The sequence below is a fragment of the Hibiscus syriacus genome, unplaced genomic scaffold, assembly GCF_006381635.1.
Source record: "Hibiscus syriacus cultivar Baekdansim isolate YM2019G1 unplaced genomic scaffold, ASM638163v2 tig00110328_pilon, whole genome shotgun sequence".
In the NCBI taxonomy this organism is placed as follows: Eukaryota; Viridiplantae; Streptophyta; class Magnoliopsida; order Malvales; family Malvaceae; genus Hibiscus; species Hibiscus syriacus.
Genome location: NW_024062685.1, coordinates 7,840,525 through 7,866,153, shown reverse-complemented (window position 1 = coordinate 7,866,153; position 25,629 = coordinate 7,840,525). Strand labels below are relative to the sequence as shown.

The 25,629-nt window shown below is 36.1% G+C and overlaps 3 protein-coding genes, 1 long non-coding RNA gene and 4 pseudogenes across 4 annotated transcripts; 4 read left to right on the top strand and 4 right to left on the bottom strand.

Moving 5' to 3' along the window:
- Positions 1 to 2,983: 2,983 nt before the first annotated feature.
- Positions 2,984 to 6,617, bottom strand: LOC120118366 (annotated as a pseudogene).
- A 109-nt stretch (positions 6,618 to 6,726) lies between these two features.
- LOC120118671 lies at positions 6,727 to 14,755 on the top strand. The gene is made up of 2 exons (XM_039138682.1): positions 6,727 to 7,242; positions 14,744 to 14,755. Exon 1 carries the CDS (start codon positions 7,010 to 7,012, stop codon positions 7,220 to 7,222), a length of 213 nt encoding a protein of 70 aa, XP_038994613.1. The 5' UTR covers positions 6,727 to 7,009; the 3' UTR covers positions 7,223 to 7,242; positions 14,744 to 14,755.
- LOC120118673 lies at positions 7,533 to 11,064 on the bottom strand. Its single transcript, XM_039138684.1, has 2 exons — positions 10,832 to 11,064; positions 7,533 to 8,038 (listed from the first exon to the last, which is right to left on the bottom strand). The coding sequence occupies exons 1-2, from the start codon at positions 11,030 to 11,032 to the stop codon at positions 7,811 to 7,813; spliced, it is 429 nt and encodes a 142-aa protein (XP_038994615.1). The 5' UTR covers positions 11,033 to 11,064; the 3' UTR covers positions 7,533 to 7,810.
- Positions 8,602 to 9,061, top strand: LOC120118672. The gene has a single exon (XM_039138683.1). The coding sequence runs from the start codon at positions 8,705 to 8,707 to the stop codon at positions 8,909 to 8,911; it is 207 nt and encodes a 68-aa protein (XP_038994614.1). The 5' UTR covers positions 8,602 to 8,704; the 3' UTR covers positions 8,912 to 9,061.
- LOC120118365 lies at positions 11,654 to 14,879 on the bottom strand (annotated as a pseudogene).
- A 506-nt stretch (positions 14,880 to 15,385) lies between these two features.
- LOC120118261 lies at positions 15,386 to 17,793 on the top strand (annotated as a pseudogene).
- Positions 17,794 to 18,446: 653 nt separating this feature from the next.
- On the top strand, positions 18,447 to 19,778 carry LOC120118276. Its single transcript, XR_005515742.1, has 4 exons — positions 18,447 to 18,558; positions 18,643 to 19,119; positions 19,206 to 19,421; positions 19,558 to 19,778. It is a non-coding gene; the product is annotated as an uncharacterized LOC120118276 (long non-coding RNA).
- A 407-nt stretch (positions 19,779 to 20,185) lies between these two features.
- On the bottom strand, positions 20,186 to 22,824 carry LOC120118641 (annotated as a pseudogene).
- Positions 22,825 to 25,629: the final 2,805 nt, after the last annotated feature.

Below are 25,629 nucleotides of genomic sequence, written 5' to 3'. Positions count from 1 at the left end.
CTATGAGTAATTGAACTATGTGTTAGGTGAAATGATAAGTATAAAAGAAAATGCCCATGTTATGTGTCTTGAGAGCTAGGGGTATAGTTGGCATGCCAAGAGTCGAGGGTTTACCTATGTTCTACGGAACATATGGACAGTTTTACCTATGTCTTTCGAGACATATGGATGGTATACCTATGTTCTAAGGAACATATGGACAGTTTACCTAGGTTCTTCGGGACCTATGGACAGTTACCGAGGATCTTTATGACCTCTGGATAGTTACCGAGGATCTTTATGACCTCTGGATAGGTCCTTCGGGACATTTATATGAGCTGTGATGACAGCATAGTGGTGCACAACCTCAATAGACTCACATATCTACAGTTCTCACAGGTGTACATGGGCTAATCCAGAGATATGAACAAATATATGTTAGTGGTATGATAAATGTTATAGAAATGATATGATGTTGTGTGTGTATAGTGTTTGATTGAAAAGGTTAACCATAAAAGTATGTGATTACATGATAAACTGTTAATGATGAATTATGTGTATGTATGTATTTACTGTAATTAATCTGATATGATTTTATATGATACGAAGAATGCATGGAATTGGTATAACATGATAGAACAGAACATGCATGTATTGATATATGTTATAAAGTGCATTATAAGTTGTTATGCCTCACTAAGTCTTCGACTTAGCGTGTGATTGTTTCACACGTAGGTTTCGAGAAGAGTAAAGAGTAATGCGGAGCAAGACAGGTCAGTTTTCCTTACCAAATGTCAGATCAGAAAATATAGGTACTGTATATAGAGTGTAGTTGGCATGTAGTCTAAAGATATAAATTGTATGAACTCTGATATATTTTGTAAACGTTTTGAATAAGTTAAATGTTATCAAAGTTTTTTTAAATTACTCACTATTTTATACGAATAAATGTTTGAAAAGTCAATGTGACACTTCGGACTCGTATCTGGGTCGGATACGAGTTGGGGGTGTTACAAATATCGCAAAAGATCTGGTATATAGCGGCGTTTTTTAGAACAAACGCCGCAAAAGGTCATATCTATAGCGACTTTTTAAGATACAAACGCCGCTAATTACCTCTCTATAGCTAAAAGAAATTGATTTTGCAAATTAAAACTAATTTGTCAAATGTTGTTTTCTACTCTTTTATTACCCAAATTTAACCTGTAGCATTTTCCAATAAACTTGACATCCATAACAACAAACTTAAAATCCATAACAAGAAAAATGAAATCCATAATAATAAATCAAAGTTTACATTAACGTAAAATATAATGTAGTTCAACATTATTAACTATAATAAACAATAATATCTAAGATATTTTGCTTCTAATCTTACACATTCTTCAAAACTCTTCGTCACAATGAGACGCTTAAATTCAAAGAGATAAATCCAGTTTATATGGGAAAACAATGATGCAGAGCTAGTATCGTCCTGTCATTTCTTGCACAAATATTTTTGCTTAATGAGGTCTTACTCCAATTGGCATGCTACTTGAAAAGGCCCCATCCATGGCATTGCATAACTTGGAACTAGATCTTACCAAGTTCAAGGATTGGTGGAGCAAATTTCAAAGCTTGAAATGCCACCTGATATTAAATAATGAAAAATTAGAATCTTGAGAGCAAACATAACTTGGTAAAGAAGAGGGCAAAGTGACCCAAATTCAGTAAGATTTTCTAATTGTTGATGTGCCATTGGTCCATTGCGTTAATTTACTTTATGCAAATAAAATATAGGAACTTGACTATACATTCAACCTTCCGTTTACAAAATGACTTTCAGAGTATTGCTCCTGACCGTTTCGGAAAGATTCCAAGTCATTTCCAGAGTCGTCTAACCGACGCTCATAAAATGAACTTGAAATGCCTTCTTTACAATAGATCCCTATATTAGTCAAAAGATGGCAGACACCCTACATTACATGACAAGGTTAGTGCCATAAATATAATCTATGCTTAAACAAAAGCCCATCATACTCTATATTCAACCTTCCGTTTACACCTAAAGTGAATCAAAATTAACTGGAAAAAAATTATAGATACTTAAAAGAAAAGCATAAAACAAGGGCTTCTAACATTTAAGTATAACATAAGTGAGGAATGTAACTAAATTCCACTTGAACATCAGCAGTAGAATGTTAATTAAATTCCACTTGAACAGCAGCAGTAAAATGTTGATTAAATTCCCAACCGTTCAATTCTTTACTAAGAATATGCATCCAACTATCAATATCAGGATATGGAATGATAGGTATGTACTTCATTTCATACCTATCATTTCATTTGACCAGTAGTGAATATAATGTTAATTAAATTACCAAATTCTTCTATAAACATATGCATCCAAACATCAATATCAGGGTAAAGAACGACAGATTTATACTTCAATTCAATGTCCAACATGAAGCCCATATGGTGATGATACCAACAATAATGCTCTATCTCTATAATGATTCTTGCCCATAATTTAATGTACATCTTAAGCATAGCAAACAAATGATTATTCCAACAAAAGCATATAATTACAATTCAATACATGATATTTATAGTTTACGAGGCAATAAAGAAATACCTCAAAAGTCAGGAGGTTGAAAGCATGTATTTAACGGCGAAGAAACATCCCCAGGTTACTGTTTGGGTCCAAAATAACCTGATCATCGTCCATAACTCCTGAATCAACCCCTCCAAGTGTTTCTACCAAAAAAACAATAATGACAGGGGAAATGAAGATGCTAAAGTGAGTAAAACAACAAACAAATAAAAAAAGCTAACCTCGCAACTCATTAAAGAAATTGAACAGATCATCAGGCGATGATAAAGATGATAATCGACTAGTTACATGATCAGTTAACCAATCATCCATTAAACAACCAATCTCTCTCAATTGGATAATGAGCTGATCTAATTTCAACTCCAACATGTCATCACATGACTGCAATACGCAAACACTCATCAATTTTAGTCATAGAAAAATGATTACCAGAATAAGTCCAATAATGTTTTTAGGGTGCTCATAATAAACTGGAACTCTGCTATGCCCTTTCTCCAAAATTAAACTCATCAATTCCCTGCCCATAGCAAGCATGTAATGGTAGTTTATAAAATCAAATGAAAGTTGAAGTAGATATTCAAATGCCATCTTTCTTGGTAATTTACAGAAAACCATACCTGTCAAGCTTGGCATTAATATCAATTGCAAATGTTTCAGATATGGGAGTCATGGCATCTTTAGCTTTTTTCTCAGTGAGCTCAAGTGCTCCAGCTATAATTGTTGTCTCATCATGGGTCAGCTCTCCACCTTTGCCAGCCTAATAAAGGTCCAACAAAAGGATCGTAAATCTGAAAGTTATGATGAATGAAAGAAGGCATTGCACTTCAAAAGGCAAAGACACATCAAGAATTTTACAATTCAAAATGAGAGAAGTTAGAAAGTACAACAGTGATTAATTAATGGTCAAAAACAAATATTGATTTGATAAACAAAAACAACCAAGATAATAACTAGTTATAGAAACAAGCAAATTAAACAACTATAGGGAAAAGATTGGATGCAAACCTCGTTTCCATGCAAATCTACAAGGGTTTTTAACTCGGCTCTTCGAAAAAGTGCTATATGTCCATGACCCAACAGAAAGTCTAACAGCGGAAAAAAAACAGAGAAGGTCAGCCACAAGAGCAATCTACAAGAATTACATGCTTGGTTGTCTTTCTCACTGTCATAAAAGCATTACTAGGAACGTTCATCACCTTGCTTATTGGGTAGGCAACAGGAAAACATATCCAAACAAGAATTCGAACGAATGGAGCTAACTTTACACCAATTGCCAAACCATATCGAGAACAAACAGATTGTGGTATTATCTGCACAAACAGTTAAATTGCAATTAGGATTTAGGGCATTCAAAGAACTTGATTCCTTTTTTAACAGCTATAAGTAATTTCACTTTCTAAGAGCAAGTCTAAAGCCATAATGGTCAGAAAACAATTTTATAAACCAACGGTTGCAACCTTCTGGGAAAAAGCTGCTCAGCCAAAAGTTTAGCAAATAATATCCGAGTAACATATCAAAATTTTCATATCACAACTAATCAGTGTTTAACAAGGATTTCTAGCTCTACCGAGTTAAAAAACGCTTCAAATAAAATAAGCCAAGGTGGATACTCACCTCACTGAACAGAAGAATCAAGGTCACTGAAATCAAGATAGCACCCCAAGCTATGCTGAGAAACGGAGGAGAAAGGGAAAGAGACGGAGATTTGAGAAGGAGAAGCATAACTATGAACCAAAATGCACACTGAAACTAGTCTAAAGTCGAGAGGGAGGAGAGAAGATGAAACATTTTATTTTTTTAGAAAGGGGAGCGGGAATGGAAAAATAGGTGAAGGGGAAAATGAAATAGGGTTAAAGAGGCACCAGATTTAGCAACTTTAAACTTGCGGCGTTTTAAAAAACAAACGCCACTAAAGTACAAGTCTAGCGGCGTTTGTATAAAAACGCCACTAATGTACGAGTCTATAGCGGCGTTTGTATAAAAATACCACTAATGTACGAGTCTATAGCGGCGTTTGTATAAAAACATCACTAAAGTACAAGCCTATAGCGACGTTTGTAAACATAAACACCACAAAATTACGAGTCTATAGCGGCGTTTTTATAAAAACGCCACTAAAGTACTAGTCTATAGCGGCGTTTATATAAAAACGCCACTAAAGTACTACTCTATCGCGGCGTTTTGTATAAAAACACCGCTAAAGTCGAGTCTATAGCGGCGTTTGTATAAAAACGCTGCTAAAGTACTACTCTATCGTGGCGTTTTATATAAAAAACGCCACTAAAGTTACCATTTTGTGGCGTTTGAAATGTAAACGCCGCTATATGTTTAAAGTTAGTGGCGTTTACTCTTAAAACGCCGCTAAAAACGCCACTGTAGAATATTTTTGTTGTAGTGGGATGATTGTAAATATTCTTATTCTCTTAATTCTGACTTTTATTTCATTGAAAATATGTCTAATTTTTTAATATTGGTTTATCCCTATTAATACTAGGATGGAGAGTACTTTTGAGAAGTGATAGTTTGTTGATTGAGATTTGAAGATTTTATTTGGTGTATAAGATTATACATGATGCATCTATTCACTTGAAAAATGTATCACAAACATAGTGCACAATACTATATAAACTGTGTTCCATTTTGTTTTTGTTTGAATTTGATGAAAATTTATTGTTCATGTTTTAGTTTCTATGAATGTTTGAGTATCAATGTTTGGTTTCTATGAATGTTAGAAGAATTTGAGTTTAGGATGTAAAAATATGTTTTGTTCATAGTATTATCCATATCCGCTCCACCCGCGGATGATGGATGGAGCGGATATGGATGAAATTTTTTGTAGGTGATGGATGGTGTGGATGGAGGTTTGGACCGCGGGTGATGGGGCGGATGAAACTCCACCCGACACATCTCCGATCCATTGCCAGCCCTGGATTCATCCATATTTGAGCCTGTCTTGCGAAGTTGTGGAAGAGCCTATAAATTTGGGCCTCCTTTTGTGTTGGGTAATTAATGTTTTGTCTAATCGAATATTATTGGGTTCATGAGGTTTGTTTAAATTTTAAATAGATATTATCCTGTAATCACTTTTAACTATTAGAATAAACTAAGTTAAAGAGCTTCTAGCTGGACCAGAGAGGCTGATCTCGAAAGTAATATCAAAGAGCAAATCACTGAGAAGAAACATATACTATAGGTAGGTTCCACTGTTTCTGCCTAACTGATAATTCACTTTGCCATTTGATGCTGATTCCCCCAAAACACATTTGCAGGATAGCGGTTCATGCATATATAAAGCCACTTACTCTTCATACTCGATACTCGCCATTTGATTTAGTGATCTGAAATCGAATAACAAGAGAGGTACAAAGATGGAGTCCGACCGCAAAGGCAGAGGGTTCATCAAGGGGAAGCCGACGCCGCTGTACCGAGCGGTCAAGCCGGCAGCATCCGCCATTCAATACATCACCAGGGTTCTTCTACAACAGCTTTGGTTGATTTTCAAGTTCGCCAGGACTACATGATTTCGCAACCAAAGAGGATTTCATTTGTTGTTCCTGCTGACAAGAACCGAGAAAATTTAAGCCATATCGACAATTTCTTTGGCGTTGTCGGCGACGAGAGTGTTAATCTTAAGGCTGCAACTTACATCTCTTCTGTCAAGAGCGTTTCAAGCTTGAAAAACAACTTTGAACGAATTAAACTCCCAAGAAATTAATCTCTCGTGTACATGCCTATGTTCTTCGCTTGTTCTTACTACAATACTAATAACACGTTCAACAACTTTATAACCTGACGTTCTTCATTATTTATTATAGTCGATAACATTAACATCGATTACGTCGAAACCATAACACGACGAAAACGCTATCGAGACTTGAGGATGATGATAGACTCAGCCATGGAAGATGGCTTTAAAAGTTTCTTCTCTAAAACCAAATTGTCTCCCTGTGAAAGTTCTCCTAGGTTTTGAAATTTCTAAACACGCATTTACCATGGTGCATAGCACCTACACAGATTGCAAAAATAATCACAAGGCAACAAGATTTCAAAGCAAAGGTTCAACTTTACACATGAAGGCGCAGCTGCTTTACAATTCGTTTCTTTAATAAAAGGCAATAAAGCAAACTAAAAGAAGAAGCATTGAAAATAAAACAATGGCGTTCTCCATAAAGCAAACCCACTAAAGTTTCCATACCTTACCTCACCATTGAACTTAACCCCTTCTTTCTCACTAAGTTTAGCATCATCCCCTCCTCCTTCGCCACCAAGAAAAACATATCACTTCCATTTCCACCCCCTACATAATATAATGAACACCTCTCCATTTTCCAATTTCCATTGGAAGACAAGCTCTCAAACATATTCATAAATTTCGCTTCGCTAAGGCACTACCGGAGTCGAACCAGAGACGGGAAAACAGTAAAGAAAGCGGGGAAAATGAGTGCGGATTGGGGACCGGTGATCGTTTCGGTAGTTTTGTTCATACTCTTGTCACCAGGGTTGCTGTTTCAGCTGCCATCCAGGACAAGGGTGATAGAGTTCGGTAATATGTGCACAAGTGGTATTTCCATCCTGGTTCACGCAGTAATTTACTTCTGCATAATCACTATCTTGATCGTTGCCATCGGTGTTCACATACATATCAACTGATCCAAACTCTCAAGCAAAAAGTGTACTTGTTTGTTTTTTTCTCCTCCATTGGATCTCATTTTTTTCCATGTTATAAACCAAATTTCTCTTTTAGTTCACTATTTTGTTCATTGTTGCTTGCAAGAGAAATCTTGACACCAGTGTAATAATGAAAGCTATTTCATGACAAGGTGGTTCAATTTGTATGAAATTTATTCATGCTAAACATCTTTGATCATTTCAAAATTTGTATGTCAAATATTTTTGTTTTACTTCACAGTTTCTAGTTATAGCTCAAATATTTATGAATTATCATATTATCAACCAATAGAAAAGCACTGAATCCCAGCATCGAAAAAAACAAAGCTTTTAACATAATATAGCAACCAAAAACAGGTCGCCGGCGTTTAATTTATTCAGATGGTAAGCTTAAGAAATGGGACAAAGATAATCAATCAAATCCCAATATTAATGTCCTTCACTTGAAAGAGTTGAAAAAAAAGTAAGCTTTGGGTAATAAAGTTATGTGCCACAAACTGAAAGAAGCTAATACAAAGATTGATAAAGCAAGTAGAACCCAACACAGATCTTGAATCTCACTGGTGGGACTCAGCCGGTGTAGATATGGAGGTGGAGGGCTATGATCAAAACAGCATAGATGGAGAAGAAAAGAAGAGTGTGGATAGCAATGGCCTTGCCATTAGTCTTCATGCTCCCAAACTCCAGCTGCTTCTTGTTCCCCGGAAATGAAAACAGAAGCCCCGGTGGTAGCAGCACAAATAACACCACCCCGATGAGTACAGGTGCCCAATCTGCCATTACAAGAGAGTTGCTTCGCTTAAAATCTAGACTCGACCAGGCCTGTAGAGGTTCAGAAAGTAGTTCTATTAGTTGAGGTGAATTTGTGCGAGACAAGTGTGAAGAAGATGAGGTTACTTTCAAGGTGGCAAGTGATGGTAAGTGGGAGCAATTTGCAAGCACAAGAAAGGATTGGACAGTAATGGGGTGTGGCTTTGTCTGGGATCGGTGCTGAAATCCAATTCTAGCCGTTAGATTAGGTTTTGTCCATTTCTTGACTAATGGAGATGGGATTAGGATTAAAGTTAATCAATTTTTCATATATTCATGGTGCGTTTCATTATATAAGCATGCGATATAAACTGATCCTTTAATGAACGGTGATGGGGAGCGTCAATTAGAACCAATAAATAGTTGAATACAATGTACTGAAATTAATAGCAGAGAAGGATTGGCATCAACAGAAAAAATATGCCTTCCCTTATCCAACTACAACAGCAAGAAAATAAGAAAACATAAAAATAGGAATAATTTAAATTAGCTTTATGTGATTCTCATTCCCTCTATAATTGACTTAAAGTCGCCAATAAAGTATGCCTTTTTTATTCCGTTTATGCTCGTTTGATTCTTCAATACTTGTACCAACTCTGGGCGCTGGAGGAGCTCCATTCATATCCAGAAAGTTGAAACATTCATATATAGAAAATGAATGATTGGGCAGCACCACTGATAGCAGCAGCGCTGTTTGCGTTTCTTTCACCCGGTTTACTGCTGCAAATCCCTGGGAAGCATCACCCCATCCATTTTATGAACATGAAGACCAGCGCGGCCGCCATTTTTGTGCATGCAGTTCTCTATGCTTTGGTCCTCATCTTGTTCCTCGTTGTTCTTCACGTCCGCCTCTATATCTAAGACTACAAACAGGGTTTCTCAGGAGTGCTGCGCCTCTCGATTGATTCTCAGGATGAAATTTTCGTTTCGTTCCTGTGTCGTTTGTAAGTTCTAATATGTTTTTTGCTTTTGCTCTCTCAAGTGCGTGTGTAAATTCATCGGTTTCAGATTATGGTATATCTATGAACTGTTGATGATATTTTCCAAGACTGGGCATGCGAATTCGATAACCTGGAGACATGTTTGCTTAATCTTGAAGAATCAGGGTAATTATTGCAGTGAAACGTCCTTTTTTAAAAGCATAATAATCAAGTCGACAATCAGCTATATAAACCTACCGTCACTGTTCTCTCTCATGTCAAATCAGCTGATTAATACATAGGATAATGGGAAATTAAAGGAAACCCATATCTCCTCTTTACCAACCGGGTCGCTTAACATATACGGGATGGATACGGTCGGATCGAATTTTTGATCTACTTTAATTATATCTGAAAATTAAACTTTTTTTACTTACACTTTATCTGAATATATATAAATAATAATTTATTAGATAAAATAATATCTAATTGAAAAAATAATATAGGAAGAGTTATTATTGCGGTTATCTTAAATATATAAGAGATCATTATAATGCTAAATGGAGTCAAGTTTTTTACCTTAAGGGAGTGTTTGGTTCCAGTCATCTCACATTATCGGGGGAATATAATGTCATTCTTCCGTTTAGTTGGCAAACATTCTCAGCACCCAATAATCATTTATTCCCAACAATAATATTTTGGGGGTATATTATCGGGAATGTGATTACCTTCTTCCCTAAGGTATTGTTAGATTATCAGCGTTTTGGACTAAAATGCTCTTAAATTTTTTTTCTTCAAAAATATCATTATTCTGTCGTTGAATAAAAAAATTCTACGAAGGTTAAATTACAAATTTATCCTTAAACTATTTTAGATTTACAAAAAAAATCCATAATTAGAATTTTATATGAAGTTCGGGATTAAAAATAAAATTTTACCCTTTCATTAAACATATTTATCTTTTTAATTTTGTAAAAAAAATTATATAAATTTTATGAATTTAAAATTTTTAAAGAAAATATATAAATTAATTATAGTAAAATTATAGTAGAATTCAACTTGTTAAAAAAACAAATATATAATAAGGACAATTTGGTAAAATATACATTCTAATAATCTTTTATTCCTTTAATCAAACATTGTAATCTTACATTCATGCTAAACAAATCAAACACAAAATACAACATTCTTAGTAATCTTATTTCTGCCGATAATCATATTCCCGCTGGTAATCTTATATTCCGTGAACCAAACGCACCCTAAAGGTCTAGGTATGACCTGATCGTACCCTAAACCCGATCATACCCTTAAAATTACTTAACTGGACTCGAATTCAATTTCTCAAAATAAAAGATCAACCTAATCAAATTGGTTGAATCAAAACCTATTAGATTAGAGAAAAATACACGTCCCTAAACATATAGCATTGTATATAAAATATTTAATATTTTAAAAAATAATTGAGAAGGGTCATATATGCTTATAAGTGTATTTGAAGTATGCATAAAACACAAATATTGGGGGGGGGGGAATGAAAATTGAAGCAACATAGCTTGTTATCAAGTATCCACAGGATTAATAAACTATGAAAGCTTACAGGAACAAAGCAAAGCTGAAGAAATCTTAAACAAGTTTTATATCAGCTAACCATGTAGTAAGACAGAAGAAGATCCCCAAACCAGAAAGGAATTTGCAAGGCTAATGAGAAGAACAAAATCACATGACAAACAAAATATCTTTGCAATATGAGTTTGGCACATAAACAGAAGGACCAGACTAAATCGACAGAACTAACCTTCCAGAAATTTAGAGTGCAAAGTAAATAGATGAAGGCTTGAATTTTGGTCGGCTATTAACCAACATACACGTGGATACCAACAGCTAAGAGTAGGAAGCAAAGGAGTGCAAAGTAAATTACGGAATGCACCAAGATGGATAGTCCACTGGTTTGGAAGTTGCCAAACTCGATGAGCCGTGATCTTCCCGGAACCTGAATCAGCAGCCCCGGTGTTAGCAGTATGAACAGCACCGCCGCCACGATAATCGGCCCCCAATCGGACATCTTTCGTTTCCCTTTGTATTTCCCTCGGCAACCCTTTACTGTTATTCACTTGGAGTTGGTGGTATGATCCGATTATGATGAATATATGGAGATGGAAAAGGGAAAAAGGAAAAAAAGATGGTTATAATGGTAGGGAGTTTTGCTTTAGGAAGAAGAGACAAATGGTTTGATGACTAGGAAAGTTAAGGTTAGCGAATCAAGCTGGTAGGATTCACATTTTTCTTGCTTTTTGTTGTTTTTATCGTATGCACTTTGCTGTAAAGGATAATGCTTTCATCTCTTGATTATGGAAATCTGTTTTTCATTTTTCTGACATATGACATATCGTATAGAGTTCGGATTAACAACACTAACTTTTACCACCGATGCCACTTAATTAGTTGTTATAATTAAAGTTCGAATACATGTGTATGGATGACTTTTTGAGAATCATCGTAAACAAGAAAGCAAACCTCCATTCTTTTCCTCACACGAAAGACATACAAAGATAAGATGTTGTCAATTAAAGCTTTTTATTGTATAATTTGCGACAACAATGGCACTAGATAACGAAGAGATGAACAACAAGACAAAGAAAGAACCTGGGTAACTTTTTTTATTTTATTGCCAAATGCTCCTTGTTCAAGGATTAAAGGCTATGCAGTTAACCTTTATCTGTCTGCTTGACCGGTCTTGACTCCAACCCTTCCAAGTTTACTCATTGCTGCAACGAAAGCTCCAATGAAATTCCCAGGGTTATTAGCAAAATCAACCACAGTAGCTTGAGATGCTTTATTAGAGAAGAGCATTTCATCTGAAGTAAACAACCCCATCTTGTTAACTAGGTTCTTGAAATGCGAATTATCGGGAGTTCGTGGCGTTACAGGATCCATGTTGATGGCGATTAGAGGGTAGACATCTCAAGGTCAAGCTTGCATCAACTGCTGTGCGTAGGTCGCGTTGAGATCCAGATGGACGGGGGACGACGGAGTAAACGAGTATAACCGATTCACGAAGCGAGTGCAGTGAGCGAAGCCTAAAGTATGAGCTCCTGAGAGTGCAATCATATCGGTCTGATTAAGGTCGTTCTTGGCGAAAATGGTGTTGAGTTGAGTGAGATTGAAATTAGGCTCTGGTAGATTTCCTGCTACCCTTGATGCCATTGAAATAAGGTCATCACTTCGACCCAATTCTACTTTGAATGAAGGGCCACCGGCCTACAATTAGGACACACGAGTTTTGTTTTACCATAACTTTAACAATGAATCAAAGGCATTATTCCTAATCAGTTCTAGAACATCCCTGGTAGCAATGGCCAATACATCGGCGCACGAGACTACTCGAGGGCATTTTTTTTTGGACCACCGCATTATCTTTTATTACGATATAGAATGAGTTTCCGGCCAGTGAAAGATTATCCGGAGCATCCTTCTCGGCATCCCCATTCGGTGAAGCTATCATCACTTATCCATCACAACCCTACAAAAAAAGAAAAAGAAAAACTATACAGGCTTATTCCAACTGTTACATACAAAAGTTCACATGTAAGATATGAAAGCAAAATCCAACCTCAACAAAGCAATCATGGAAGAACAGACGCAGGGTTGCACGTACTGTGAGGAATGTCCGTTGAATCTTCTGTGCCACCACTTGTCTTACATGGATTCCACTCTCGGACAACTAGTACTGTAAAATGTCTCAGATATTTGTCCCTGTCCCTACGAACAATATCATCAACACTGTCCTGTTCGCTGCTATTTCTTGTCTTTACCTTTACAACTTGGCTTATTGTATATAAAGAAGAAGGTGAGAAGTGGTAAGTCTTATAATTTGGTGGAGAAGACATGCTAGTTCTCTCCTTGCAGTGATAAAAAGCTGTAATTGCCTTATTTCTTTGATTATTTTTTTTTTGGTTGCCCTACTAATTTCAGAGTTTCATCCTGACTTATGCGGACCGAACTAAGTCGAACAGGAATATATCTTTTTTTTATAGGATCATAGACCTTGGAAGCTTTTAAGTCAACTCTGACTACAACCACTTCAACGGGACTTCATGGCACTACCGTCCTTATCGTCGCCTCTTCCTCTCCCTTTATCCTCATCATCTCTTCCTCTGAGCTCACCACAACCACAACCTCTTGGAGGTCTCATCTCTGGTGAAGTATAATACCAAAGATAGTGGAGAGAGAGGAAGCAAGAAGCGAAGCAAAGGAAATGGCCTGGCCAAACCGTGCAAGGTTCGCTGATATAATGCACCACATCAGTATTTTATTGTACCAATAATAAATATTAACAATGAGTTATTGATTTATCATAAATTGATAATATTTTTAATCGTTATTTTTAAAATATCAATGAATTTCACATAAGTCAAATTAAACTTTCAATTAAAAATTTTAAATCAAATTCAAAATAAATTTAAATTCAAATAGAATTTTATTGAGATCAGTCGAAAAAAAATCAATATAAGTGGTTTGTGAAAATTACTAGTTTATTATGAATATAATTTAATAATAATTAATCTGAATGTAAAATTTATTAATATAAGTGGTTCAAACATCCTCTTAATTTGACAGGCTAAATATTGACTTATAAAATATATATTTAAAACGTTCATAAAAGAAAATTGTTTTACACGCGGCCAGTGAGGCGCGTATAGCAAAACGAACTAAACTCTAACCGTGCTTAATTTCACACCATATTTTAAAAAAAGGGCAAAAAGCCTGAAAATACTAGAACTATCAAGGGGCATTACCGTCAAATGGATCTGTATAAACACAATAAAAATCCACTTCACAGTTTGCAGAACGGCAGCTAGGCATAAATAAAAGGTAGGCCCGTAAACGAACCGAACGCACATGAATAGAGATATGTTCATGTTCGTTTATTTAAAAAATAAATGAACATAAACGAACACGAACATAAACGAACAAATTTTTTTTTGTTCATGTTCGTTTATTAAGGAATATAACTTGTTCATGTTCGTTCATTTAATAAATAAACGAACATAAACGCGCACGAACATAAACGTACACGAACATAAATGAACACGAACATAAACGTTGGAGACCCTACCTAGGGGTTTAAACGAGTCAAGTCGAGCTCGAGTATTGCTGAGCTCGACTCGAACTCGAAAACTTTCAAAGTCAGCTCGGCTCGACTCGAAAACTCGCGAGCTTAAAATTATCAAACTCGACTCGAACTCGAAATATAATATTGAAACTCGACTCGAACTCGAAAAGGCTCTAACTCAAAAAACAATTAAGAGCTCGATTAAAACTCGAGACTTGAGCTCGATTCAAGCTCGATTCAAGCTCGACATTGCCCCGAGTTGCTTATTTGCTACTGATGTGGGATTGCATAATGTTACTCCACTTTCTTTCTTCCAATCTCATTTAACAACAGTCGAGATGAACACAGATTATGTTTTATGTGATTGTCGACCTTAATCCTTGGGGATCAAATAAACATGTCCTTAGCTTCGTGCTATGTAGAAGTTGAAAATTAGGAAATGAGAGAAGTAGGTTGGCTAAACTTTCATATTCGGATGGCGCACAAAATTTGTTTGATGAAACGTGTTAAAGAACTTCTCAACCTATGGAATAAGGCCTTACCATTATTGGGTTCTTGAGTTCAAAGTAAACTGACTTGAGTTACTAATTGATAACTATTTACTTGTAAATTCGAATATTCCAATATAAATGAAAGAAAAAAAGATTATTTGAGTAGAAGAAACGGTACTTAATACTTAACATCCCTTCTAGAATCCATCACCTTTGGACTTGGTTTCGAAAGCAACCGGTTTCTGAAACTCCTCTTTGCTCATCAGATAACCAGCTGGTGGTGCAGTCACATAGGGTTTCGGCATAGTGGATGTTGATGGTGCTGGATATGCAGCTTATGGATCGATCAAAATGAACTAAACCATGTTAATATTGTTGAGTTTTCCAAATAAAATTGGATTAATTATAGAGTTGGTCATCATAATATCAAATTAATTAATATTTTTAAGATACTTACAAATTGATCACCAAAATTGATTTAAGAAGATTTGGTTAAACATAAATGAACATAAATGAATGAACATAAACGAACATAATCGAACGAACATAAACGAAAATAACCGAACGAACATAAACGAACATAACAGAACGAACATAACCGAACGTTCACGAACATAAATAAACGAACGAGACCTATGTTCAGGTTCGTTCATTTAATTAAACGAACACAAAATCTTATTCATGTTCATTCATTTAATAAATAAACGCACATAAACGAACTTCCCGCCGCACGATTCATGAACGATTCGCTGGACGTTTAGTTCATTTACATAATAAAAGGATAAAGGTACTCCTCTCTTTCTTCATAGGATCCCCAAATCTATGGTTATTTAATTTGGTTCCTAAATCTCTGAGTCGGTCTTTGTTAAGGCGAGAGAAGGTTCACTCTTCCTAGTTGGTAAGGTTTGCATCTCTTTCTTTAGTTCTTTGTTTATTCTAAAATATTATTTTAAAATTATTCATCTTTTTTATGATTTGATTTTGCGAGTCTTGTTTTTAAGTTGATTATATGTGTGGGTTTTCTTTTCTGAGCTTAATTTTGTTGTATTGGGTTCGGATTTGGAGAAATGTTGTTTGCTTTTCGAGTCAAGTGCAGTTGACTCCTAAGTTTTAGGATTTCTGAACTTACGTTTTGAGGAAACGTGAACTTTCAAGTGTTTTCTTGTTTGGTGAGTGGATATTTCTCTCTTTGGATCGAATTACGGTTCAAATCTCCAGGTTTTATGTGTGTTATTGGGTGGAAATGAGTGGATATTGAGTCTTGACTCTTGACTGTTCAAGATTTTTGTTTCTATTGATTTTATATTGTTAGTTACAGAATCAAATGATGAATACCTTCAATTTTCCCCCTCGGGTTTTGAGCTATTTCTATATCTTCTTTTGTAACAGTTCTTTACAATTTGTGTTGTCCTCTCTTATTAGGATTTGCAAAATGGAGAACATTAATAACTTTTGGAAGTTCGGAGATGATCTCCGGGGACAATCGAAAGTTGCGGAGGATCAAAAATGGTTGATGGCTGCATCAAAGTTGGCTGAACAGACGGGAACAAAGGGTGAACGAATGAACAATATAGATCTTTCAAAGGGTCCAGCTGAAATAAGGATAAGGGATAAATTTGGGTTCCAGGAAGACAAAAAATTTGAGAACCTTAACTTTAATATGTTGAACTCCAAGATTCAAGATACTGTAAGCAACAGTTCCTTCCAAAAATGGTATTTACAATATGAATGCTGTTTACCAGAAAAACAACAGCAACAGCCTTGGAAACCTGACTGGCAACAAATACATGGGCAACAATCATTCCAACAAAGAAATCAACAATAACAGCAACGTCAACAATAAAAATAGCAACAGCAATGCTAACAACGCTGTGGACAAGAGATTCAAGACTTTGCCTGCTTCCGAGACACTCCCGAGAAATGAAGTGCTTGGAGGGTACATATTTGTTTGTAACAATGATACAATGCAGGAAGATTTAAAGCGCCAGTTGTTTGGTAAGACTCGTATAATCATGGATGTAATTGTTAGTTCATTATCTCCTATTATTAGCTTTATTAAGTGGGAATTCTTAGTCCTTACAAGTTGCTGTTATCTCATTTAATAGGTTTACCACCAAGATACAGGGATTCTGTTCGGGCAATTACACCTGGCTTGCCTCTCTTTCTCTATAACTACACTACTCATCAATTGCATGGTATTTTTGAGGTTGGTTCACCCATTTCATTATTATCTAGCATTCCTTTCATTTACTCTGTAATGCTTGATGCTTTTGGTTGGTTAGGCAATGTTTTGCTCTTCACCTGTTAGAGTTTCTTTCTCCGAATGTTTGCATTTGCCATGCTTTTTCCTGATTAAGATTCTTTTCGAGCAAGTTATAATTATGTTATTTCTAGAAATTTGTGTAAGATTTATCCATGAAGCTTTATAACCATGAGATCAATCTCTCCGCTAACCTCTCCCTCCACTTCAATCCCGAAAGGAAGAGAAAGGTCTTGGATGTATTAAGTTTGTTATACTGTAGTGATTGGACACTCGTGTCAATTTATGTATCATAGAAGAAATAGATGTGAGCATTTTCATCTTCTATGCCGTCTTTTACATGAGCAGGCAGCAAGCTTTGGGGGTTCTAATATTGATTCAACTGCTTGGAAGACAAAAAGTGTAAAGGCGAGTCAAGGTTTCCTTCTCAGGTGAAGTTCGGGTTAATCATTTGTATGAACTGTATTATTATTACATGGAAGATGCACTAACCCAAATCCTTTTAACTTTTTACTCTAATACATAGGTGAGAATCCGTATTAGGAAACTATGCAAAGCTTTGGAAGAGGATGCTTTTAGGCCAGTTTTGCACCACTATGATGGTCCTAAGTTTCGTCTAGAGCTCTCAGTTCCTGAGGTATGACAAACAATTATAAGTTTGCCACAACATATTATTCTATTGCTGATATAATTAATGTAATTTTACTTGTTCTTTTAGCCAAAGCTAATGATTTTTTTGTATTGAATTCTTGCAGACTTTGGATCTATTAGACCTTTGTGAACAAGCAGGCTCCCCATAAGCAAAACCTTAGCTGAGTGCAAATGTAGTAGGGTTCATGGTGCAAATCAGCTATCCGCTTTTCAAAGACTTTCCATAGAACGCTCTAGCTATGGGCTTAAGTCTGGTTGGTGAGATCATTGGGAAAGAAAGTGGGAAATGACATTGGCCAGTTGAATGAATGCATTAGTATCTTGTGAAGATGCTCTGTTAACCTTTCTATGAATCAAAAACCCTCTAGATAGAATTGCAAGTAGTTGTACAGAATGATATGGCTGTGTAATGTTAAAAGTCAAGAAATGAAGGCCTCCATATGCTCATTTGTGCTTATTATGACTGTCACCTATCTTCTTTCTGTTGCTATGGAATCTGGGAGTTACCAAATTCCCATAGACCATATTCTTCACAAATCGCCTAAAGTGCAGGCTAATCAACTTTGTAGAAGCGGGTGCTGGTTGGTTATGTGAATCTTCAGAAAGTGACAAGAAAAACATACCAGAACCAATTTGAATTCCGGAGAGATGACAATCTTCACAAATGGCAAGTTATTTCTTCAATCTTCCATTGCAGGCAATGTTTATGGATTTATAGTGGAATTTTGACAATATGTAAGCTTTCTAGCTTTCTAATGTCGACTCAAGCTGAAGCAAAGATGATATCAAGATAACCCCCAAACTCAACGCTAAAATGGTGACGTCTTACATAAAGTCTAAACAACAACTTGATTAGTCCGACATGACTTGGTACAACCAACTCTCTTCATGATTGTTGATATTTCTACGATCTGCATTGATGATGATGCAACTTCTTTATTATCTTGCTATCATGCCAAAGCCTCTCAACAGGGATCACGGGTTCCCGTTAAAGAGTAATTGTGCCAGGAGTTATAGGTGCTCGTTCTGTCAAGTGGCTGGATTCTATCAATATAATAGCAGAAGAATGCCAGGTTGAAGGATGTTTCAACTTCATGTTAAAATTGATTTATTGCTCTGCATTTCCATCTGATTGGTTTCCATTTGCAACCTGGTAGGGCTTTTTCATGCAAAAGGACTACAAGATGTTCCTACCATCCGTGGATTGGGGTAACATCGACTGGAATACGAGAAAACCACAAACGAATTTCCCAGTTCAGGAGTTCACTAGATTTTGCTTGGATTGGTTTTTCTCTTAAATTGCATGTTAATGTTCTAAGGCAGGATATTTAATACCTTTACTTCCAAGTTCTCCAATAATCTGAATAACTACGAAGACTATGATTTAACACACACCGAGATTCCGAGAAGCTTCTTTTACATACTAGTTTCAGTTGGTTCTGCATCTGTTGGGTGGATTTTACGCATCAATAACTTATGTTTAATGTTGCGGTTCTCTACCTTTCCATTATCAAGAAAACTTGTACTACAAACTGAATTTGCTTTAATGCGGTCCGACTAATATTGGTTTAATTCATTGTTGGCAGTCTGTGATTTGTTCTTTGGAAGATGTTCAGTCAATAAAACCAGGAAAGGTTTGTTCCGATTGCGAGAATGGATTTATAAATTCCGTCTGCTTGTGTGTGTAAATACAGTTATAAGCTGACAAAATTTGATGCAGGTAACAATTGCCGGATATGCAGTAGCCAGAGGTGGCCGTGGGATCGAACGAGTAGATGTATCTATTGATGGTGGAAAAACCTGAATGTAAGCTAATATATTTCAGAAAACCGGTATCCCTTACATAGCAGATCACATAAGCAGTGACAAATGGGCATGGGTGTTATTTGAGGTCACAGTTGATATCCCACACAGTACTGAGATTGTGGCCAAAGCGGTAAATCACCTCTCATTTGATAACATCGCGCTTTCCGAAATATTTTCACCTCACAAGGTTGCACAATGAGCCTATTATTATCCGATTGTGAATTGTATTTTCCGTTGATGTGTCTCTCCCCTTTATTAATTTGCAGGTAGATTCGGCTGCAAACGTCCAACCTGAAAAGGTGCAAGATATTTGGAACCTAAGGGGGATTCTGAACACTTCATGGCATCGAGTTCATGTCCGCGTCGGCCACTCAAATATGTAAAATGAACCCTAATGGGACAGTTTAATAACTCGGCCAGCATCCTGAGATATGTGGCACACGCTTTACCGTTTGTTTAGTTAAAAGAATAGTATCCCCTGGCTTTATTCGTGGTACTGTTTTAATGGGTTCTTGTGTATTTTCAAGGAAACATAAATCTTTAAAACATCGTTCTTATTCGGCCATGATAATAATCGACCAAATAATAACTGGGTATTTTCAGTGGTCATTCGGCATTTATGAATACTGCATTTCCATGATATAAACCAAGAAGAAACATTGATGTCAAACCAAGAAGGCAGAGCCATGAATCTACCATGCATAATTACAGTTTTGCACAAGATAGAAACTATCTTTCTAGCTAATTTCTACTATTTGTAGGGAAAAAAAGTTTGATGATATTTATGCCTGAACAAGCTACTTCCTTCTCAACATCCCTCCCAATTGCCATCCAACAACATTACAATTCTATTCCAATGCCTACTGTGATACATGAATTAAATCAATGAAGGACTACCGGGTGCCAACTAGAGGTTTGGAATCATGATTCAAGTGCTTCCCGGTGCATCACTTCCAGCAGCTGGCTTGCGATTCAAATAACGGATAACAGCATCTTCGACCCTGTTAGAGTCATCAAAGAGAAACTTGATTAATCTTCATCCTTCACAAATACTATTATCATCATTATTGTTCTCCAAAGGTTTTCTATAAGAAATTAATTTAGAGAAGCATGTGAATGTAATCCAATCCAAGCATGTGTAATATATACAAAACAGCGGACTACTCAGACCAGCTAACAAATTTATCTCAAGTATTGAAAATTGTTACTCAAAATTTTTTATCAGTAAATCTCAAATCTTAAACAAGATGTCAGTATGAATTAAACATATAATGACTGATTTGTCAGCTGTCTCCAGAAAAAGAAAGAAAACACAGGAACAGTATCACTACTACACCGCAATTAGAGAGAAGATACAATAAGATGGAAGGGTCAATCAAAGACTGAGGTTTCTAACAGATCAATCACAATGCAAAATATTATCATTCATTAGTTGAATTAAAGTGTCAGGCTAGATTTTAAACCTGAGGTAAATAATCCAAAATTCAGCAGTAACAACTTCATCTAAACAGAAAAATGAGTTTACCATGGTTGGTTGAAGAAATCTGATTGTCGCTCTTTTGCAGCACTTCGACTAGCTTCCCCAGCTACCATTTTCACATCCAAGCTTTGAGACTCAATTAATGCATTAATAAACTCCACTGGTGATTGACTGAAGCCTAAAAAGAATGCTCGCCTTCTACGATGCTCGTGAATTTTCCTTATGGCGCCACATATTGCTTCATCACAAGCCTCAATCTCTTTGCTCTTCTCTGCATTTGACAAAAGAGCAGAGAGATCCCTCTGTATGGGAAAGGGCACATCCACTAACACATCATAGCATGCAGTCCCAACAGGACTGTTCCCAGAAAGCTTGATCTTATGCTCCAAATGGATGGGTGGTGGAGAAACAAATGCTGTGATATCTTCTGTGGAACCATGATAAATTTCATTTTTCTTCCCAAAACTTTAAGAAGTGGTGGGTCACAATTAAAGAAAGACGGATCATTTGGGTTTTGAAGTTTTCTAGCCTTCACGTAATGCCAAATTGCAGCGATAATTCTGGGGCGGTGTCAACCTCAATACCAAGGACTTCCATCAAAGCTGAAGAAAGCTGAACTTCTCAAGCGCATAATTCATTTCCAACCTTATATTCACAGTGAATCCTTATCCCCTTTTCTCTTCACCTCAAAACCTTCATTAGGGTTAGGTGATCGAGCATGCTCCCATATAATATATGATTATCTGGGTATAGTCTTTGGTCCAGGGAAATTGTCACTCTCTTGAAGAAAGATGAAAACTTTGGGTATGAAGGGTTTGTTTATGAACAAACCCAGGCTGATCTGGATCTACTCCATCTTCCAGGATTCTCCCAATTATCTTAAGGGTCCACGTAGGAGGCTCTGCATTAGGCTTCTGTGGGATAGTCTTAATCTGATTAGCAAATGTGTTGAAACTATATTCGAAGAGTTTTCTGAATACAAGGTGGATTCTTAAGTGCTTCCTGAATGTCAACTTTTTTCCTAGCTAATGCGGTGTCAACACGTGCCTCAAACTCAAGAAGCTGGGTATACAAAGCGATTCGGGAAGAATTGCCGCCACCCGATCTTGTAGTTGTTTGTCAGGAAGCTTTGCTTCTTTATACGCGCAGCGGGTGTAAGTTCCATTGTTCTCAATGGTGATACTGTGTTCATCATAGGGACGCCAGGAGGGTGCATGGGGGGCTTTTGAAGGATCCTTTTGCATTTGCACCTCCAGGGGTAGATATGGAAGGTGAAGACGAACCTAAATTCCCAATGCCAGCATTCTGAACCTGGTTAAGGGACAAACCTTGAGCTTGTAGATGCGCTTGGAGTTGAGCCTGAGCCTGAGCCTGTGCTTTCGATTGAGCCTGAGCAAGGGCCTGAGCTTGAGATAGCTGATACTGAGCTTGAAAACCAGCACTGAGTTGTGCTTGTGAGAATCCAGGGTTTCCAGGCATAGAAGCAGGCACCATCCCCGTGTTACCAAAGGGAGACGAAGACGCCCCAATGCCTTTTGGGGGATTATTCCCATTCATAGACATTACTAATCTAATTCACCCGGAAATCTCAAACATCCACCAAGATCTAAAACATCTGCAACAAAGTTAATTGCAAGCTATCTCAGCAAACATCCACAAACCAAGAACACCCGAAAAAGCAATAATTCCCTTCAAAACCAAACCTTAGAAGTTCAACCCTAAACGGCACCTGAAACCCCCCCAAAAAAAAGCCCTAAATCTACAAAAAATCTCCCAAAAGCGCTGAACTTGAACTAAATCTTACCCCCCCCCCCAAAAAAAAGCTTCTAATATGTAACAAGGGGAAATTGAGGGGAATAAAGATGAAAAGTGCAAGAAATGAAGAAATTCAATTACATTACGAGATTACGAAGAATAGTACAACTTGAAAGAGAGAATTAAAACGTTGAATTGAAAACAGAAAGGGAAAAAATGGCAATGATCTTACGAAAGAGTGAAAAGACTTTAAGCGTCTCTGGCTTTCCACGATCAGCAGCTACACAGAGAGTTCGTCTCTTCTCTCTCATGTTGAGTCTTTTTTCCCATTTACCAAACATCAATATGTGGGCCTTGATCCTGACCCGACCAATAAAGGACTGGGCTTAGCCTGCTACAATCATTACATACAAATAAACTATTTGTTCTTATCTTATTTTTTTTCCTATGTCAAATTCATAATAACTCTAATTTATTATTATTTTTTGGACTACAATTTTAATAACACTTATAATATTATTTAGATATTGTTACTACCTGTGAACCTCTAGTCCTGTGAACTTTCAGACATGTGAAGCGCATCCTACGAGCAATTATGTGTCGAGCACTTGTGATTCTCGCGAATGCATCATGTGTACGATCATCGATGACCGCGTGTCAATACACGTGGTCTCATATGATGACTGATTAGTCAATGACATCACTTCCTAGGACGTCCGATCAATATCAACATCACGACATTTCTCAATCAACACTTATCCAGATATTATAAATAATCACACAACAGAATGTAAGGGCATACACTCACCTTCAGCACAAAAACCAAATCAATACTATCATAACCACCAGAATCATCGCCTAAATTGTCGCCTAAACGCTCTCTTGTGGCCATAGGAAAAAGAAAGATTTAGCAAATCAAGTGTTAGGCCAACAGCCTAGAGGTTTGATTGTACGGTGTTAAATTACTTACTACTTAAATCAACATCTGATGGTTTTAATAAATCATTGTTAACGATATTTTACCTCCTCTTATCCCATTACATATGGGAACAAGGTACAATTATTTTTATTGTTAACGATATGAAATTCGAGAGAATTTCGAATATGTTCTTGTGAAAGCTTGAAGTATTGACCAAACTAATAGTATTTAATTGATCATGTGATTCGCACTTCACGTAAATAAAATATTTTTTTGGTTTTTTTTAAAAAAAAGGAGGAAAAAGTAGGGCACATTTTAATTATGAAACATTATTAATTAATCAATTTTCTATATAACTTTGGACCGCCAGATCTGGGCCGGAATAAATGTTTATCTGTTGAAATAAAATTTAATTATAATATTTAAATATTGTTCTCTAATTATCTCTTTTTAAAAAAAAATTGATTTTTTAATTCCTCAAATCTAGGGGTAGTGAGTTGCCGGCTAAGGTGGTTTCGTCAGATTTTGGATATTATTTATTTCTGGGAGGATTAGATTTAGAGAAAAAAATAAGATGATTACTTGTTTAATTTGTGTTATTTTTTTTTAGTTGGGGTCGGATTGAGATAAAAAAAAATAGGGCATTCATGTTAGTATAAACTAATAATTCTATCGGTCAAAGATAAAAAGTATTGATTAAAAAATCACATTAAATATTTTTTTTAATCAAATGGTCACTTTAAATGAGAAAAGTAGAGAGCCACATTATTTTTTTTCCTTTTGAAAAATGGAGAGCTTCGTGTACTCTTTTGTCTATTCTTTTATATCAATTATGAAAAATATAAGAGAAAATAATTTCAGTGACAAAAAATGTCTTATAATATATGATTTTAATCATTTTTTTTTTAGATTTGCCAAAATGACCAACTAAATCGCAATGCGATCGATAATTCGCAACGCGATCTCCGGTATCGTAAATCAGTTTCCAGATTCGTAACGCGATTCTGACTATCGCATTGCGATTTTTCGACTATCGCAATGTAAATATGTAAATCGTAATGCGATTATGACTATCGCAACGCGATTATGACTATCGCAACGAGATTCTGACTATCGCAACGCGATGCTGACTATCGCAACGCGATTTTCAAAGCGTCATTATTATCGCAACGCGTATTTTTTTTTTTAAATTCCAAACACGAATATTAATATATCGGAATACTGAACCGTCCACAGTATATCCCGTAATCGCAACTCATAACCTAAAACCCTAAATCACAACTCAATCCCATCTCCATCTCTCACTCTCTAAGACGACATCCGTCCCCATCTCCGGCGAAATCCGTCTATCTCCATATCTCAAAGCCACCCTCACAATCATTAACGGTCAGAAATGAAAAATCAACCAAATCAACCACCGAGGGTTAATTTTTTTAATTATTTTTATTTTGAAATTTTTGCATTATTATTAGGTTTTTCATATTTGAAATTGATGATAAGTTTATTGGTAATTTCAATAATAGATTAACCATTTCATTTAGATTGCTTATTAAATTCATTCGATTGCTGCCAATACTGCTAAACTGTTTAGTCTTTAAACCCTGTGAATTTAGTATTTGTCTTTATTTTGTCTTTTGGTTGAAGTAATGCAATCCATTCAAGTTTCAATTTTAGTATTTGAAACCGAGAATCGCAACGCGAAATGAAAATCGCAACGACAGAATCGCAATGCGATTTTAGTTTCGCGTTGCGATTTTCATTTCGCGTTGCGATAGTCATTTTCGTGTTGCGATTTTCATTTTCGTGTTGCGATTTTAAGTTTCAGAAACTATTCTTCTTCTGCAAATTGAAACTTGAATGAATTGATTACTTCAACAAAAAAATAAAGACAAATACTAAATTCACAGTGTTGCAAATTTAAGTTTGAAGAATAAACTACTACTCTTTATGTTTATTGTTCTTGGTATATCTTCACAGTGTAGTTTTTGGTATATCTAACTTGGTATGTTTATTATTTTTGTAGAACTTTTATTCAGCTCAATTGACCTTAAGAAATAAAGTAAGCCTGGCCAAAATAATTGCGTCGAAGCTTTCACTTGCACAAAGAAAAATATTTGAGGATACTTGCTTCGGGCCATGGCTGAAAGTACAACATCCAGGTGGAGATGCTATGTTAACCCATCT